Here is a 15816-nt window from a genome sequence, read left to right as displayed (position 1 = left end):
AGGTGATGGGAATGAAGAGGAGGGGGTCGGGGGGGGGGGGGGGGGGAAATGCCGCTGACGAGGGGAGGTGGCAAGTTGCAGACAACCATCAGCCGATTGATGCGCAACTAAAACCTAAATTCTGTGTAATTTTGCGCCACTCCCAAGCAATCGCGTGATTCAATGCGATCCACTCCTCTCATTGCGCCTTCATTGCCCCAAGCGCACCTCCGCTCCGCATCACCAGCAATCCCCGCCTCTCCGACCACCCCCGCCCTCCCAACTTCGGATCGTTTCCTCCCCGCATTTGAGCCCCGCCCCTCTCAACCATGGCGTCCCGCGCAGCGCTCAAGAGCTTCATGCGTTCGGCGGGGCAGCGCCCAACCGCTCTCTCGCCCACCTCCAGTCTCGTCGCTGTGCGTTCCTCAATGCGCGCGTCCCCTTCCGTCCTCATGCACCAGCATCTCGACTCCACCGCTATCTCCGCCGCCTGGCTCGCCGCTGAGGAGCCTGTCCGGTGGGCAAACCTCAAGGCGATCTCCGATCGCATGCGTTCAGTCGGCTCCGTTGGGAAGATTACAAAGGCCATGAAAATGGTTGCCGCTGCGAAGCTGCGATCCGTCCAAACTCTCCAAGAGAACTCACGCCCGTTCGCGATTGGCCTCCAGGATTTCTTCAAAACCATGGACGAGGTTGAGGCCGCCACTAAGCCAGATGCTAGTGATGAGGCCAGCGGGTCCAAGTCGCGTTTTGTCATTGCCGTCACGTCCGATCGCGGCCTTTGCGGCGGTGTCAATTCTTCAATTGTCAAAAAAGTTAAGGCGATGATTGGCGAAGCTCCTGATGTTAACCATGCTATCATGCTCCTGGGCGACAAAGGTCGCGACGGCCTCTCTCGCGTTCACGGAAAAAGCATCATTTTGTCGTTCAAGGATGTCTTCAAGGTTCCTGTTTCCTTTCCACAAGTTTGCCTCATTGCGGAGGACATTTTGAGTCGCGATTACGATGAAATTGTCCTTGTCTACAACGAGTACATTTCCGTCATTTCTCAGGAAGTCATCCAGAAGCCGATCGTCGGGCTCAAGGCTCTCATGGAATCAGCCGAGGCTTTCGACGAATACGAATTCGATTCCGACATGGACTCTGCACAGGTTCTCGTTGATTTGTTCGAGTTTCAGCTGGCCACCCAGATTTTCAACGCGTTGCTCGAGAACGCCACCTCCGAGCAGGCCGCCCGTATGTCTGCCATGGACAGCGCCTCACGAAATGCCTCGGACATGCTTCAAACATTGACTCTGTCCTACAATCGCCAACGCCAGGCCGCAATCACCCAAGAGCTCAGCGAGATCACTTCAGGTGCCGCCGCTCTCGAGTAGATCGTGGATAGGATAGACAGCATCATTTTCGCCAACCACATGTCAGTTGTGTTTCGCTAGCAGTGCGCCGATGCATGCCGAAGAGGTGAGAGTAAACCACTACGTTTCATCGTTTATCGTTCCATGGATTTGTGCCGCGGTCGTTGGATTCTACAAGTCATTTACTGGCGAGATAATAGTCACTAAAGAGGATTGCGTGAACTCAGCAGTTGTTATTGAATATTCTGCGAGACCACCTGTTCAACTATGAACTTTCGAGCCGTCTCCTTCCCCTGCTGATGGTATCCCATAGCTCTTTTCGCGCTCGTCAGATGATCCTTGCGGCCATCCATCTGATAGCGCTTCTTCCCGAAGCGCCTCGGCCTCAAATTTCCCTGGCACTGGATCAGGTTTTTGGAATCGCGATAGCCTCCCTTGATTACGCCTCTCTTCAAGATTCCGTCTTTGCTCGTCACTCATGGGGAAGAGTGTGTTCACGATAGTGAGATGCACTGCACCCACTATAGCCACAACAGGGATAACTCGGGTGCCGAAGAAGTGCAAGTTCATAACGTATGGTGCTTGGAGAGAACACGATTCAAAGTGAAAGATGATCTTCTTCCGCCTTCAATATGCGTGTAATGTTCGCGAAGCGAGCGCATGCAGAAATTCAAGACACTCTCCTCTTGTCGGAACAGTCGAACAGGGCCGTGCTATCTGACTTGGAGTGCGTAGCGGTACAGTCCTCGACACTTCAATCTCAGATCGCTCCGCAGTCTTTAGCCAGAACTCCACACCTTTGCCCTGACGTGCAAGGAAGAGTCGGACCAAGCCTGAGACGATGAGAACCACGCAGCCCCCCTTTACCTCTACTACTGTACCGTGTGGACAGATATCTACAAAATCTATTGAGATTTTTTGCTATTTCGTTTAGCGTTCTCTTCTGTCTCATGAAATACAGCGCGATATCTTTTACTGTTTCCTCCAATGTTGCCTTTCTCGAATTCAACAGAAGAGAAAACATTTTCTTAGTCTGGGCCTTCGGAGATCTATAATCCATCACCACTAGGAGCAACACTGAGATAGAGCTTTAAAAAACCTGCCTGTCGGGTTGTGCTTTGACGTGAGCATGTGTAGAGAACTCCGGGTTTTTGTGCGTCCGTAAGCCCCGCAAGAATAATGGCTGGATCGTAAGTTGAGACCACTGCGAAGCCTTCCGACATCTCAAGAATCTTTCAAGATGGCGCAGTTGACCAACAAAAGTCCGAGTTGTCTTTAACCCGAGAAACTGAAGACGCACACTGCACCCACAGGCGGGAATCGGTTGTCTAAGTCTTGCTTTGCGTATGAAGCCCATAGCTCTCCACGTTGATGAGGAACGACTAATATGAGTTTTACAACGTCGAAAAGATATATTCTCGTCGCAACCTCCTGACTTTTCAGCCGGCGAAGCTCATCAAAGAAGGACTGCCATTCATATTTTGCGACAACTCGACTTTATCCAGTATGTACCCACTCATCCTTGCTCTTCATTAATTCGGTAGTTACACTATTCAAAGCGTTACTCTAAATGCGGCAACTGGGTGTACAAACAAGGATACACATCATTGCTCGAAATCATGCGCACTCGCCACTGGTGGCTGACTACTTTTATTTATGAATATTTTTGAGAGGCTTTCCTAATGGAAAAACCTCAAGGCGACCGGCCATCGAAATGTTTAGACGAGCCGACGCAGCACTCCAAGCAGTCAGCACAGCACTACTTGCGCATTCAACAGCGGTCGCCGTCCAACGCAGACCGCACCGATTGGAACACAAACTGGAGCATCGCAGTGTTAGCAGCGCTTTGCAATCCCACACATCGCTCGCTTTGTCTACAGCACATCAACGTACTTTACCGACCCACTGCCTAGCCGATTCAAAACTGGTTCAGGGCACAATTCATTCCACTGCGGACCGACCTAGCCTTCGGCAGCATATAGAGACCGCTCTTGCAGTATGTCGACATCTGCGTTGAAGTGTCCCAACTGCGACAGCTATGATATAGATACAGACACCGCCCGTGGTGAGGCAACTTGCGTCGAGTGCGGCACAGTCTTGGAGCAGAATCTCATCGTCAGCGAGGTCGGTTTCTCAGAAGATGCGCGCGGCCGCTCTAACGTCATTGGACAGCACGTACGTGCAGACGGCCGTCTCAGCTCGTACGGAGCTTTGCGAGGCTTCTCCCGCGAGGCCACGGAACTCACCATGCAAAATGGAAAACGGCGGCTTGGGCATCTCGCCTCCTCACTCGGCCTCAATACTCAAAAGTACACGGAGGGCGCTTTGCGTCTCTTCCGTGTCGCTGTTGAACGCAATTTTCACAAAGGAAGGCGTATGGCAAACGTTTGCTGTGCCTGTCTCTACATCGTGTGCAGGATGGAGCGCACAGCGCACATGTTGCTTGATTTTGCCGATGTCCTGGAGACAAACTTGTACGACTTGGGCCATACTTTCTTGAAGCTGGGGAAGATCTTGTCTATTCAGTTGCCTATCATTGATCCGAGCTTGTACATTCATCGATTCGCCAACAAACTGGAGTTCGGCGAGGTGACAAACGCGGTGGCCATGTCCGCGCTTCGGCTTATAGCAAGAATGCAGCGAGATTGGATGAACGAAGGCCGTCGCCCAAGCGGGCTTTGCGGTGCAGCCCTCCTCATCGCGGCGCGCATGCACGACTTCTATCGGTCGCAAGCGGACGTTACCCGAGTCGTCCGTATTGGCAACGTCGCATTGCGCGATCGTCTCACGGAATTACACAACACTTCTACAGCGACCTTGACGGCAGCGCAGATTGATGCTGGTGGTGGAGATGATGGAAAATGGACGTCCCTCAACATTTCTGATGGGTCGGAAGCGTGCGATCCTCCCGCTTTTCAACGTCTAGAGGCTAGGCGAGCTTTACTGGCAAAGCGAAAGAGGACAAATGACGCAGATAGCGAAACAGCGGAAGACGAATCCTGTTCCACTGCGGGAGGTGGCAGTGTGAAAAAAGTTCGTATTACTCCAGGGAAAGGTGGCCGGACGACTGAGGACGAACAACTGGAAGGTGAGTTCGCGAAAGTTCTGGCAAGCTCAGAACTCCAAGAGTTGGAACAGGAGACGAACGTGGAGGAGGAGCTGGTGTTAGCCGCCCAAAAACGAAGGGCTGCCGAAAAGGAAACAGACTTGGAAGGCGATTCTGAAGATGAAGAGGATGATGAGATAGAGAAAGAGGCAGACGACGGGGAGCTCAGTGACCTTGACGAAGAAGATGCAGAAAAATACTTGAACACTGAGGAGGAGTATGAGCGGAAGAAAGAACTTTGGACCGAAGTGAATAAGGAGTATTTGGAAAAGCAAGAGAAATTGGAAAGGATGAAGCGGGAAAATCCAGAAGAGTACAAACGTTTACGGCCATGGAGAAACACTCAGAAAAAGAAGAAGACTGCTCGTTCTGGAAAAACATCGCGGGGTACGGAGAAAGACGACGAAGAACCACAACCAGTCGCTCCGAAGCCATCAAAGAAACTCAATTACTCGGTTCTCAAGACACTTGGGGAGCCAGGCGGGGCTGGTTTGCTAGGATCTGTTCAACCAGTTCCGGCCAGCGGTGCACTTCCACCCTTGGCACCCAGGGCAGATACTTAGGTGAAAGCGTTTATGTGTATAAGATGCGGACTGGCGGTCGCAACGACTGTCCTCTCCATCACTATCACCGCGCCTGTAAATAACGAACGCAATGTACAAAGACAACCGCGATCCTTTTCGATGTAAAGTTGAACCTCTTTCTATGCCCAATATCGTAGACTTTGATATTCTAAACAGAGAGGAATACAAAGCAGAATACCTCTGCCGGCCTCGATGGTTGTGTTGTACAGTGATGCAGTTCTAGCGCCTTCCTCGTCCACGACCGCCTCCTCGTCCTCGCCCCCTGCCTCTCCCTCTTCCAATCCTGCCGGAAGCCACACCCGGTGCGCGATCTGGATTTGTCGTTCGTCGTGGTCGCAGTCCATCGTCGACTAGTAGCGAATCAAGGGCTAGGGAATCGGGAAGCAATACATACCGCACAGTCGAGCCACGGATTGAGAGAGCTTGTAACTTGGTGGGGTTGCGACCGCGTAGTTCGAGCTTGACACCCTTGAGATGAATGTTCATGCTATGATCCACACCCACAACTGTGCCGTGCGCGACGGTGCCATTCTTCAATTCAACCGTCACGGTTTCGCTCCGCAGCTTCACGAGAAATCGTACCAGCTTCATGATGGCGTGTTCAGAATTGACAAATGAACTTCACGCCGTGTCCCTACCCACCGGGAAACCGTTTCGGAGCGACGAAGAGAATGGGGTTTTGAGGCAGAGTCCCAAGCACGGAACCTACTGTATGGACTGTTTTTCTGGCTTTCAGAATGAACCCTTTGATCCCCAATTTCAAAGCTCATAAATCCACAAAATAAATGAACCTATTTAGGCGCTTTTTTTGCTTTGCAACCTGTTCAGGGCTGCGCAAGAATCAAAGAACCATTTCCATCGCCCTCTTAGTTGCTTCTTCTCCCACTGTGTCATCACTTTTTGGTATTTGTTTCGATGCATTTTCTCTCATATGTACTGTATATTGCTATTGCGGCTCCGTAACTGAACTCAAAATTGAACATCAGTGAAGCGCGGAATCTCCAAACATATTTGAGTGCGGAACACCAGCTTCTCACCGATTTCCCAAGAGGGTTATCATTTCACGCACACTCGATGAACGAAAAGGAGATAGAGTTCTCCTACGGACGGTCTTGGTAACTATCGTAAGTCAGCCAACACGTGCAACGTAGTCCTACTGCTTTTGATTCATCTGACCTGAGTTGCAGCCCACGCTGTTGTTTCGATGTCAAGCTGTACCTATCGCGGAATCATAGATTCACAGTCTCATTGAAAACTTATTACAAAGAGAAGCGTCATGAAACAAGTCCTAACGATGGAATGGTTCTTTCCTGAACCAACTCTAGCGTATTTTGTGACACATTCTACTGCCCATGACGCATAAAAATGTTTACTTCGTCCACAACTCAAACCAAACTGCAACTCCAATGGATTGCGATTGTCCTATATGAGAAGTCGCAAGGATGAGATTGTGGTCCAAATTGAACCAACGAGCTACCTTTAGACGTCGTGTCTCCGATACAACTTATGTCAAACGACCCCTCGATTACGTTGCCGCTGTGCACATCTAAGGGTCGTGTTCAGTTTGCTGGATGAATTCTGCCACATCCACCCACATCATTGATGAAAATGAGAGTAGAGAGCAACCTGGTGTCGTGGGCACTGTACAGCGAGGACAGCGCTAGCCCTAAGCGACTGGCAGTGTCCGCGGCGGTGCGCCGCCGGTCCCAAAATTACAAAGGGGAATTTTACCGGGTACTTAAATCAAAGGGAAATTAAAGGGACTAGAAATCCGGGGGATACTCACGCACTCACGAGACAAGACCCCCGGTGGCTTTTGTGGCCTTTCGCTTCGCCTCGCTCGATCACCTCCGTTCTGCTCCCTCCGCTGCGCACGTTCAGGGAAACCGAGCCTCAGCTTCCGCTCGAGACTAACATTCCTACCACAGTTATGGGCCCAGGGAGTGGTTCGGCCCGCGATCGCGAGAGCCGTTTAGACCCTCCCTTCTTCTATCCGAATGGAGATCTTCAGGATTGGCGGCGGAAAATCGCTCGCTGGGTAGACCTTATAAAGTCTGCCGCTGAGCGTGGCACGGATCGCGTGTACGGCACGGTGTACGCCACCCTTGGGCGCCAGCTCTATGAGCGTGGCTTGCCCAGTGCTCAACAGTCAATTGTTGACGAAGCACAGGCAGCAAGAACGATCGATTTTAAACAAAACGATCAAGTCGCAGCCGTTCGAGACATTGTGAATCTCATCGCCATTGACCCCACGATTGCTATGGTATCAAGGCTGATAAACTCGTTTCACAAGGTATCAACCTGCCGCCGGAAGAAGAACGAAGATCTCTCTGTTTTCGTGTCACGGTTCCGAGGACTGGCTGCGGAGCATCTTATGCATTCCAACGCCTCGACGTCTTCCCAGATTGGTGAAGTCCTGGCAATCACTTTGTTGAACAATGCCAACCTCGAAGAGGGCACTCTGACTAATGCCAAGCTGCAGTTAATTTCGTTGGCTGAAGCTCGGGCTGTCGAAGTGAATCCGCCAACAACGAAGTCGTTCTCCACCAAAGATCTCGACGAATTCAAGTCTGTTATTGAGAGCGCAGGAGAGCTCCAAGGTCCGTTGTACTTCCGTACAGACGATGAAAATGGTCTACGGAATGCCCTCCGTAAGTACCGCTCTCAAGCACGAGGGACAGGAAAGAAAATCCAGGACGCATTTCAGAAACTGTACACCAATCCGCAGGAAGATGAAACGCCTAATAATTCCGTAGCGGGTATCATCTTGTCCAAGGCGAAGCCTTGCAAGCTTCACTTAGATGACGCCGTTTCTGTCCTTGGAAACTTGACCCTCACGTCAACACAAGGTCCCCCGATGAGCATGAAGGACGTTGAAAGCCTCGTGCAGCGCAACGTTCGACAAGCACTTCTCGCCGTAGGGCATAAGGCTGCTGGAGCTGGATCCGACAACTTCGCCTATAATGACGTCGTACGCAATGGAGCTCGTGGACGTAGTCGGAACCCGCCCAGAGGAAGACGCAAGCGCCCTCACGAAGAAGTAGGAACCCGCCCCTACTGGACCACCTGTGCGGAGTGTGGTGAGCAGGGACACCTCCGTGGTGATCTGTGCTGCTCAGCGTCCGACCATCACGCGAAAAGACGAAGAACCACTGGGAACGACCGTTTCCGGAACACTGGGAACGAGTACAAATCTCCTGCTTTTTTTCGTCCAGGCTCCCGTCTGGGACGCAGAGACAACTAAGTCTCGTTTCCAGGCGGGGAGCCAAGTCCGACGTCTTCTCCTCACGTGAGGACCCCAATCCAATTTTAGACGTTGGCTGTCCGAGGAGTGTCGGCGGCATCCAATCCGCGGCTACACTCTGCGTGAAAATGGGAATCAAGCTATCCATTCGTCCGCTCGATTGCAAACCATTCTATCACGGATATGGAATGGAGTGTAGCGAAGCCGAGCTTGTGGTTGCCATATGGGATATGCCTGTTACGGACATGTACGGGACAAACATAACAATTCCGTTCTACGTCACAAAGGGAATTGGCTTCCTCCTTCTCGGCAACGAAGTGCTCCACAAGTCAAGATTGCTCGGACCAGAGAACGCCCTTGTCATACCACCTGGAGTGTGCGGCCTCTCACAGAAAGAGGTCGTGCTTCAGACATATAGTGAACAAATCTCCCCGGAAGATAAAGACGCCAAGAGAACGTACTTGTTCGTGATACGTTCAAAGACTTCGTCTTTCGAAACGTACTTCGCATCTTTGCGCTCCCTCATGTCGAAGCAAATGGGGCATCGTTTCGGAAGAACCAAGTTTATGGACGGAAAGGTGGCGAAGAGGTTTGCGCTCAAGCTTCATGGCTCTTCCCACTTGCCCCTTGACGATATGCTCGAGTTATGCAAACGAGGATCTATCCTCTCCTCAGTTCTTAGGCAAGCCCTCACCACTGTTGCATCGAAATGTACGTCTTGCAAGAGCACCGGAAGACCTTCCAACTCGAGAAAAGTCTCTTTCGGAAAGCTCCTCTCATCTTTCAACGACCACGTTCAGCTAGACTACATGTACATCACAGAGCTGAGTAATCAGCCCATACTCCACATCGTCGACGTACACACCGGGCTTTCCGTTACCTCACTCATGACTACACGAGAGATGGACGAGGCATCCCGTGTGTTCGATAACAAGTGGTGTGATGTACACGGTCCTCCAGCTGTTGTATCATCTGACCCTGAGTTCAATAACTCCGTGTTCAAGGGCTTTTTGCAGTATGCAGGGGTCAAATTCCAGCCCCGTCCTGCTCGAAGACACAACAAGCTTGGGGTGGTTGAGAGCAAGAATGCGGTGGTCCGGTTGATAGCCCAAAGGATGACCAAAGATGCACAGTTCTTCATGCAGACTCGCAACGTGGAAGTGGAAAAGTCCGACGTTCTTTCCCGTGCAACATATGTGAGCAACATACTGTACGGTAGCAAGAGAATGAGCAGCTTTGAACTCGCTAGGGGCTATACTCCTTCCATCGCTGGACTCCCAAAAAGTGTTGTGACCGACCAAATAATCGCTGCTCACGAAGAGCAAGTTGCCCGTCGGGCCCTCTTGATGCTTGACAAGGGCCGGTCACCCAACACCGTCCTTCCCGAAGACCTTCGACGTGGCGTCCTCGTTTACTACTTCAAACGCAACGTCAAGTTTGGCAAATGGGAATCCGGGTATGTACGTGCAGTCGAGCCGCACATGGTTATTGTCTCAAATAACCCGGAACATCGTGGAAAGCCAATTCGGGCTGCGTATGAAGATGTGCGCATAGCTCCACGGTCACCCTTGCTGTTGGATCTGAACCAGATTGGTTATGTTTTCCCCCGGTCGTACGCCGTCGTTGATACGGATGACACTGAGGTAGCGATTGTGGTATAACTACCTTCGTCCCGACCACTCGGAACGAGGGGGGGTTAGAGGTAAGGGAGCGCGCGACGCTGGGTAACCCACGCGAGCGCGAACCGTACGGAAGGACTCGAAAAGAGGGAAGGCTCACGTGGCCGGTGACGCGCAGCCGGTCGGTGGTGTCAGATCCGGACGGCCGGTCACGGGTTAGAAGCCTGAGACTTAGAGGTAAAACCGGACGGAGTTAGCAAAAAGCCGTAAAGGGAAGGGAGGCGAGTCTGCCTCCGTTTACTGGAACGGGGCAGGTGCCCCCGGTCTTAACCCCTAAGTGGGACGCCAGGACACCTGTCCCGCTACAGTAGCTGTTACTTACTGTATACCAGCTACTGTGCTAAATTGGCTAATTTGTGCCATTAACTACTAATTACTAATTACTTACCGTTCGGATCCTACACGTGTAACCAACGGGGTACCACTGTACTCCGCACCGGCCGTGTGCTGTAAATATAACTCCTTACAGTTCTTCTCGCGCTTACAGCCCATCATACTGTATCCCGGGGCGGCAGCGGTGGTGCGATTGCCTTCGCGCCGTTGTACTACAGCGATGAACCAGCATCAAACTGACAACGCCGAGTCCCGGAGTCAAGTTTTGCCGACCGAGGATGATCTCCCAGCAAGCTTTCCGTGGGAAGAGGGAAACGACGCCCACCCTCCTCTACACGATGACATTCTTGAGATCAGAAAAGACGGAGAGGACTCAAGAGTACATGCTGATGAAGATGTCGCAAGGTAATTCGAAGAACTGCCTGCATTCTTTGCGAATACTAAGAAGTCTCCAAGCTCACGCAACCTTGAGAGACCCCTGCAGGAAGAAGTCACTCTTTCAGATCCGGCAAGGCAACAGGGCACTCTCAACAAACCGTTTGACCCACCTCGTCCCGAGAAAGACATTGGTGAGGTGAGAGTCACCCCTCCCCCGGAGCTGCCGTTTGAACTCCAGTCCATGGAGCAGGACGTCCTGCGACAAGTAAAAGGGATCATCGGAGATAAAACCGCTTCGGAATTTCAACTGCAGTTCGTGCCCCGATGGCTGCTTGACAAAGCCATAGCTGCAGAGAAGAATAACTACGACGGTGCCTTTGAAGAAGTCAGGTTGAGTTCCATCCCTAGAGGTGCCAACATTATATCATCGCATCATTTCTTCCAAGTGAAGACCGATGGGGAAGAGGACAAACTCCGGCTAAAGTGTCGAATGGTGCCTCACGGCAACCGCGACAAAGATAAGGAGAGTCTCCGGAAGGATTCTGCAACTGCACAATTCCCAGTGATCCGACTGGTGTTGTCCATCGCCGCCGTCTTGAACATGGTCATAGCCACAATCGACATTAAGGGTGCGTACCTGCAGGGAGGTTACCTTTCTCGAGACATCTATGTTCGACCACCAAAAGGTTGGGCGGCCCGAGGGATTCTGTGGCGACTTCTCAAGCCCGCCTATGGAATCGTCGAGTCTGGAAGACTCTGGCAGCTGACCATAGAAGGCTGGATGTCTCGGCAAGACATTGTACCCATCCCTGGTATGCCACAACTCTTCATGAAGTTCGGCGATGGAGGTAATATTTCTCTTGCTATTTGCAAGGTCGTGGATGATTTCCTGGTAGTCGGTTCACCAAGAGAAGTCAACGACTTCCATGCTGCCCTTGCAAAACGATTTGAAGTTGGCCGGTTCGTCGTTGACCGCCCGCTAATCTTCAATCGCCTCCACATTTCGCAAGGCCCTGATGGTACAGTGCACATCGATATGAAAGAGTACATGGAGAAAATCGAGTTTCCGGCGCTGTCTCGGGAACGGAAAAAGCAGTTCCACGAAAGAGCCACCACGGAAGAACTCACGTCGTACCTTGGCTTGGCAGGATCACTCAACTTCCTTGGTCATGGTGTCCTCCCGCAGGCTTCTTTTGCAGCAAGCTACCTCCAGCAAGCTGTAGGCAACCTAAGAGTCTCTGACTTGGTTAACGGCAGTAAGGTTCTGAACGAACTGCGGGGCTTGACTCCACAGCTGAAGTACTGTGCTCCCCCGATGCTAGACAAGGACCCTTCGTATTTGTGCTTCTCCGATGCTAGCCATGGTTCCACTTCATATGGGCAGACCGGATACCTCTCCGGGATATACCTGCCTGCGGGGGGTGCCGGTGTGTACCATGTCCTTGATTGGCATAGCTGCAAGCAATCCCGAGTGGCGTTTTCGTCAATTGGAGCTGAAATACTTGCCGCAGCAACGTCAACAGACCGTGGATCGCTAATGGCCGAGAGCCTCAAACGAGTGTACGGATCGGACGTCCCGCTTCCGTTTATCCTCACGGTTGACTCGCACGGCTTGTACTCAACAGTGACGACGCTCCACGAAGGGACAGATTACCGTCTCCGACCCACAGTAGCACGAATGCGAGACTCCTTCGAAAACGGAGAGATCGCTACGATGCAGTGGATTGCCGGCAAACTGAACCTTGCCGACGCCTTGACGAAGAGAAACTTGGAAATGTTCCGAAAGCTGAACAAGGTCATGCTGAATGGAGTGCTGGACCCTTGCATGTTCGATAAGGCCAAGCGGATCCAGTTTAATTAGCATCTACGGCTCATCGATTACCATCCTCCTCCTTGTCTGAGAGGAACCAGTGGTAAAGGGCTTCTTCTTTCGCGAAACATCCTTTCGCTTACGTTGAACTTCGGTGGATATTTTCCTACCACCACCATGACGCTTGCGCTTCCCAACTGGCTGTTTGGTGAGGCGACGAAGCTCCGGAATGCCGAGTAGGTCGACCCCATCACCAAGACAAGCGCTCAAGGTTCCCTTGCCCATCTGTAGTGCAAAACGCTCTGTGCAATCATACACGAGCTGCCTTTTGGCATCCAGAACGACGACATGGTCGATTTCTTCTCCTGAACTGTCCATTCCCCCTAACCTGGACAAGAAGATCCCACCACGTTGGGAAGCCAACCACTCTTCTTCGTCAACACGCTTCGGAATCGAAACCTTTTCCAGGCGGTAAGAGCCCAACCGCTGTTCGAGCCACGCTCCAGCTTGGGCGACGCTCACGGCTGGCATCGGATGGATATTCATCATGGCTAGTGCAGCCACTTCTCCAGCCAGCGCGTATAGTCCATTCCCGATCGCGGCTCGGAGACACTGGTCACGTGGAGAGAACACGAAGCTGGGAACGTTCGTACGGCGGTGGAGCGTTGCAGCCGAATCCCCGCGAGCACCGGGGCATCGAAGTCTGAAGAAGTGGTCCATCCGGGGAGTGCAAGCTCGTTGCAGATTGTCCAAATATCGCGCCTCGGCGTGAGCATCAAAAACTATCTCCACTTGCAAGCCGCTCCCGTTTTCCTTCACCTCCAAGTCAGACTCGACCTCACTGCTCAACTCCATCATCTGCTCCAAGCTACTCACGGCCCTGTGCGACTTCATGGTGTAGAAGTCGATGGGCCAGAAGGAGCGATGTCCCCCGCGGTCGTCTGCTGAGGCAAGGAACCCCCGCTTGCCAAACCGTATGTCCTTCCCGGACGAAAACACAATACGCCGGATAGTGTAGTCCGTTTGGTCAGCCCCGGGGTCCATCAGCCGAGAACCCCAAAGGCTCAAGAACCCGAGTTCCTCGAGCATTCTTTCGGTGAAAAAGCGACCACGGCGCAACGACAGCCAATCCCAGAGCTCGCCACAAACTTCGCGGGGCAATCGCACACTCCTCATCAGTGCCTCCTTTGTCACTGACACCACCCGGGAGCCACTGTGTATCTGAACGCGGCACTCGCCATCCAGCATCTCCATTCCGGAAAGCGGTGCGCGTTTAGCTTCCATCGAGACCCACCGCACGTCAGGCATCGTGTAGCCTCACGCTCACCCCTCCGTACCGTGGCCCGCGGGCGCTTTTATCGGTTTCGGTCAGGGCAGGCGCGAGGCGGAGGATGAAGAGACGAAACGGAGGATGACGAGACGAAGCGCTCGACGCCGACACGAAGGGCGGAGCGCGCGGCAGCTGCAATGGATGAGGCCCCAGTAGGGGAGATTGATAATGTGATGCTTGGCGCGGTGGTGCGGTGGCGCGGTGGTGTGGCGGCGCGGCGAGGCAGATTGTGACCACGGAGCTCAAACGGATCGCGAGATGCGCGACGGGCCCAAGGAGAGGAGCCGGAAATGCAGCGCGATTTAAGAAGCGAGTGCGCGGACGCGCGAAATGGGGAACCGATCGCAGGTAGGGAATGCGGTGTAAGGCAGGCGCCCGAAGGAAAAGGGAAGAAAGGGATAACTCCGTGGAGGAGCACGCGGTGCATAAGGGGAGCCCGCTGACTGGGGTCTGCCAGAGAGTCGGACCACGTTCCCAACGGATATACTCCGCCGTCGGCGTGCGCATGTAGTCGGCCGCCGCTGGCCGCCGTCCAACGTGGCCCGACGGGGGGTGTGTCGTGGGCACTGTACAGCGAGGACAGCGCTAGCCCTAAGCGACTGGCAGTGTCCGCGGCGGTGCGCCGCCGGTCCCAAAATTACAAAGGGGAATTTTACCGGGTACTTAAATCAAGGGGAAATTAAAGGGACTAGAAATCCGGGGGATACTCACGCACTCACGAGACAAGACCCCCGGTGGCTTTTGTGGCCTTTCGCTTCGCCTCGCTCGATCACCTCCGTTCTGCTCCCTCCGCTGCGCACGTTCAGGGAAACCGAGCCTCAGCTTCCGCTCGAGACTAACATTCATACCACACCTGGACAAACAACCAAGGATCTCCGTTGGAAATTATTGTCACTCTTGATCACTTTGGCCATTCATGGGCTACCAAGGCTACTGTGCTGTAGCTGGGATTGCGTCACGGCTAGCTAGACACGGAGCATTACTGACGTGTCACGGTAGGCTCTCTTAGGCATTCGAGGTCTTACGACAACTTCGCCGCGAGAAAGTCTAAAGCAAGGCTCCAGGAGTTGACTCAGCATGTCCCAAAGGTCCGATCATCGCCCTCATGCAGTTCTTTTTTATCGCACGCATCGTCGGGAAATATTTGTACCCCCCTCAGCTGCACGAAACATGCCGCTCACCGTAAACCCATAGCATTCTCAAAATGGACTCTGACCCGCACACTCGCCCTGAACCAAAACGGCGAAAGACCGCGCTTTCAACTTTGCCTCTCCACATCGCCTCTCTTCATCCGCTAACTTCGGCCACGGCCCCACTACGCCCCCTCCGAACAGGTTATGACGCTCTAGACATCGCCTTGCACGGTGGCCTCCCCCGGGGTGGCCTGGCGGAGATCTACGGTCCACCGGGGAGCGGCAAGACAACGCTCTCTCTCTCACTATTGGCGAGCGTCGTAGCGTCAGGCGGGAAGGCTTTGCACATAGATTGCGACGGGAGCTTCCATGCAAAGCGCTTTCTTGAGCTGTTGAGTCGCTTCGAATGCGAGAAAGGGAACGCAAGCGCCAGGCTGCAAGTCGCGCGGTGCACGTCGTGGGAAGCGCTTGTGAGCGGACTGGCGCATACTTTGCCTGGCTTGATGCGAGAAGGTGGCGTGCAACTAGTCGTCATAGATTCGCTCACGTTTATGTTTCGCTTGGCTGAGGGCGCTGCTGTGAGTAAGCGGCTCGAGGCGTTTGCTATGCGTATGCATGAGGCAGCTGCCCAGGTCGAGGCTAGCGTTGTTCTGGTGAATCACGGGAAGAAGTCACCAGAAGGGGGACCTGTGGTGGCAGCTATGGGTGAGGCTTGGCAGCACGTTTGTGCGACTAGGCTTTGTGTGACGCGAGATGAGAGAGGTCAGGGCGTTGTTGAGATTATCAAAAGTCCACTTGCCAAACGGACCCGCATCCCGTTCACAATCACCCTCGAAGGAATGGAGCATCCTTACCCTGACTGATCGCAGCTCCACGGTACTTTGC

At 53.1% G+C, this 15816-nt stretch overlaps 6 protein-coding genes; 4 read left to right on the top strand and 2 right to left on the bottom strand.

Moving 5' to 3' along the window:
- Positions 1 to 572: 572 nt before the first annotated feature.
- Positions 573 to 1355, top strand: CHC_T00008404001 (mitochondrial F-type ATPase F1 subunit gamma, precursor). The gene has a single exon (XM_005713392.1). It carries the CDS (start codon positions 573 to 575, stop codon positions 1353 to 1355), a length of 783 nt encoding a protein of 260 aa, XP_005713449.1.
- Positions 1356 to 1497: 142 nt separating this feature from the next.
- On the bottom strand, positions 1498 to 2286 carry CHC_T00000340001 (hypothetical protein). XM_005713391.1 is given in 2 exon segments: positions 1498 to 2094; positions 2095 to 2286. 1 exon segment carries the CDS (start codon positions 2284 to 2286, stop codon positions 2095 to 2097), a length of 192 nt encoding a protein of 63 aa, XP_005713448.1. The 3' UTR covers positions 1498 to 2094.
- A 1046-nt stretch (positions 2287 to 3332) lies between these two features.
- Positions 3333 to 5197, top strand: CHC_T00000339001 (hypothetical protein). XM_005713390.1 is given in 2 exon segments: positions 3333 to 5003; positions 5004 to 5197. 1 exon segment carries the CDS (start codon positions 3333 to 3335, stop codon positions 5001 to 5003), a length of 1671 nt encoding a protein of 556 aa, XP_005713447.1. The 3' UTR covers positions 5004 to 5197.
- Positions 5198 to 5243: 46 nt separating this feature from the next.
- CHC_T00000338001 (hypothetical protein) lies at positions 5244 to 5615 on the bottom strand. The gene has a single exon (XM_005713389.1). It carries the CDS (start codon positions 5613 to 5615, stop codon positions 5244 to 5246), a length of 372 nt encoding a protein of 123 aa, XP_005713446.1.
- A 9260-nt stretch (positions 5616 to 14875) lies between these two features.
- Positions 14876 to 14992, top strand: CHC_T00000337001 (hypothetical protein). The gene has a single exon (XM_005713388.1). The coding sequence runs from the start codon at positions 14876 to 14878 to the stop codon at positions 14990 to 14992; it is 117 nt and encodes a 38-aa protein (XP_005713445.1).
- A 10-nt stretch (positions 14993 to 15002) lies between these two features.
- On the top strand, positions 15003 to 15794 carry CHC_T00000336001 (hypothetical protein). The gene has a single exon (XM_005713387.1). The coding sequence runs from the start codon at positions 15003 to 15005 to the stop codon at positions 15792 to 15794; it is 792 nt and encodes a 263-aa protein (XP_005713444.1).
- Positions 15795 to 15816: the final 22 nt, after the last annotated feature.

This window comes from Chondrus crispus, genomic scaffold (assembly GCF_000350225.1).
Source record: "Chondrus crispus Stackhouse genomic scaffold, scaffold_495, whole genome shotgun sequence".
NCBI classification, from domain to species: Eukaryota; Rhodophyta; class Florideophyceae; order Gigartinales; family Gigartinaceae; genus Chondrus; species Chondrus crispus.
The sequence above is the reverse complement of the archived record's forward strand: the minus strand, read 5'-3'. Positions and strand labels throughout refer to the sequence as shown.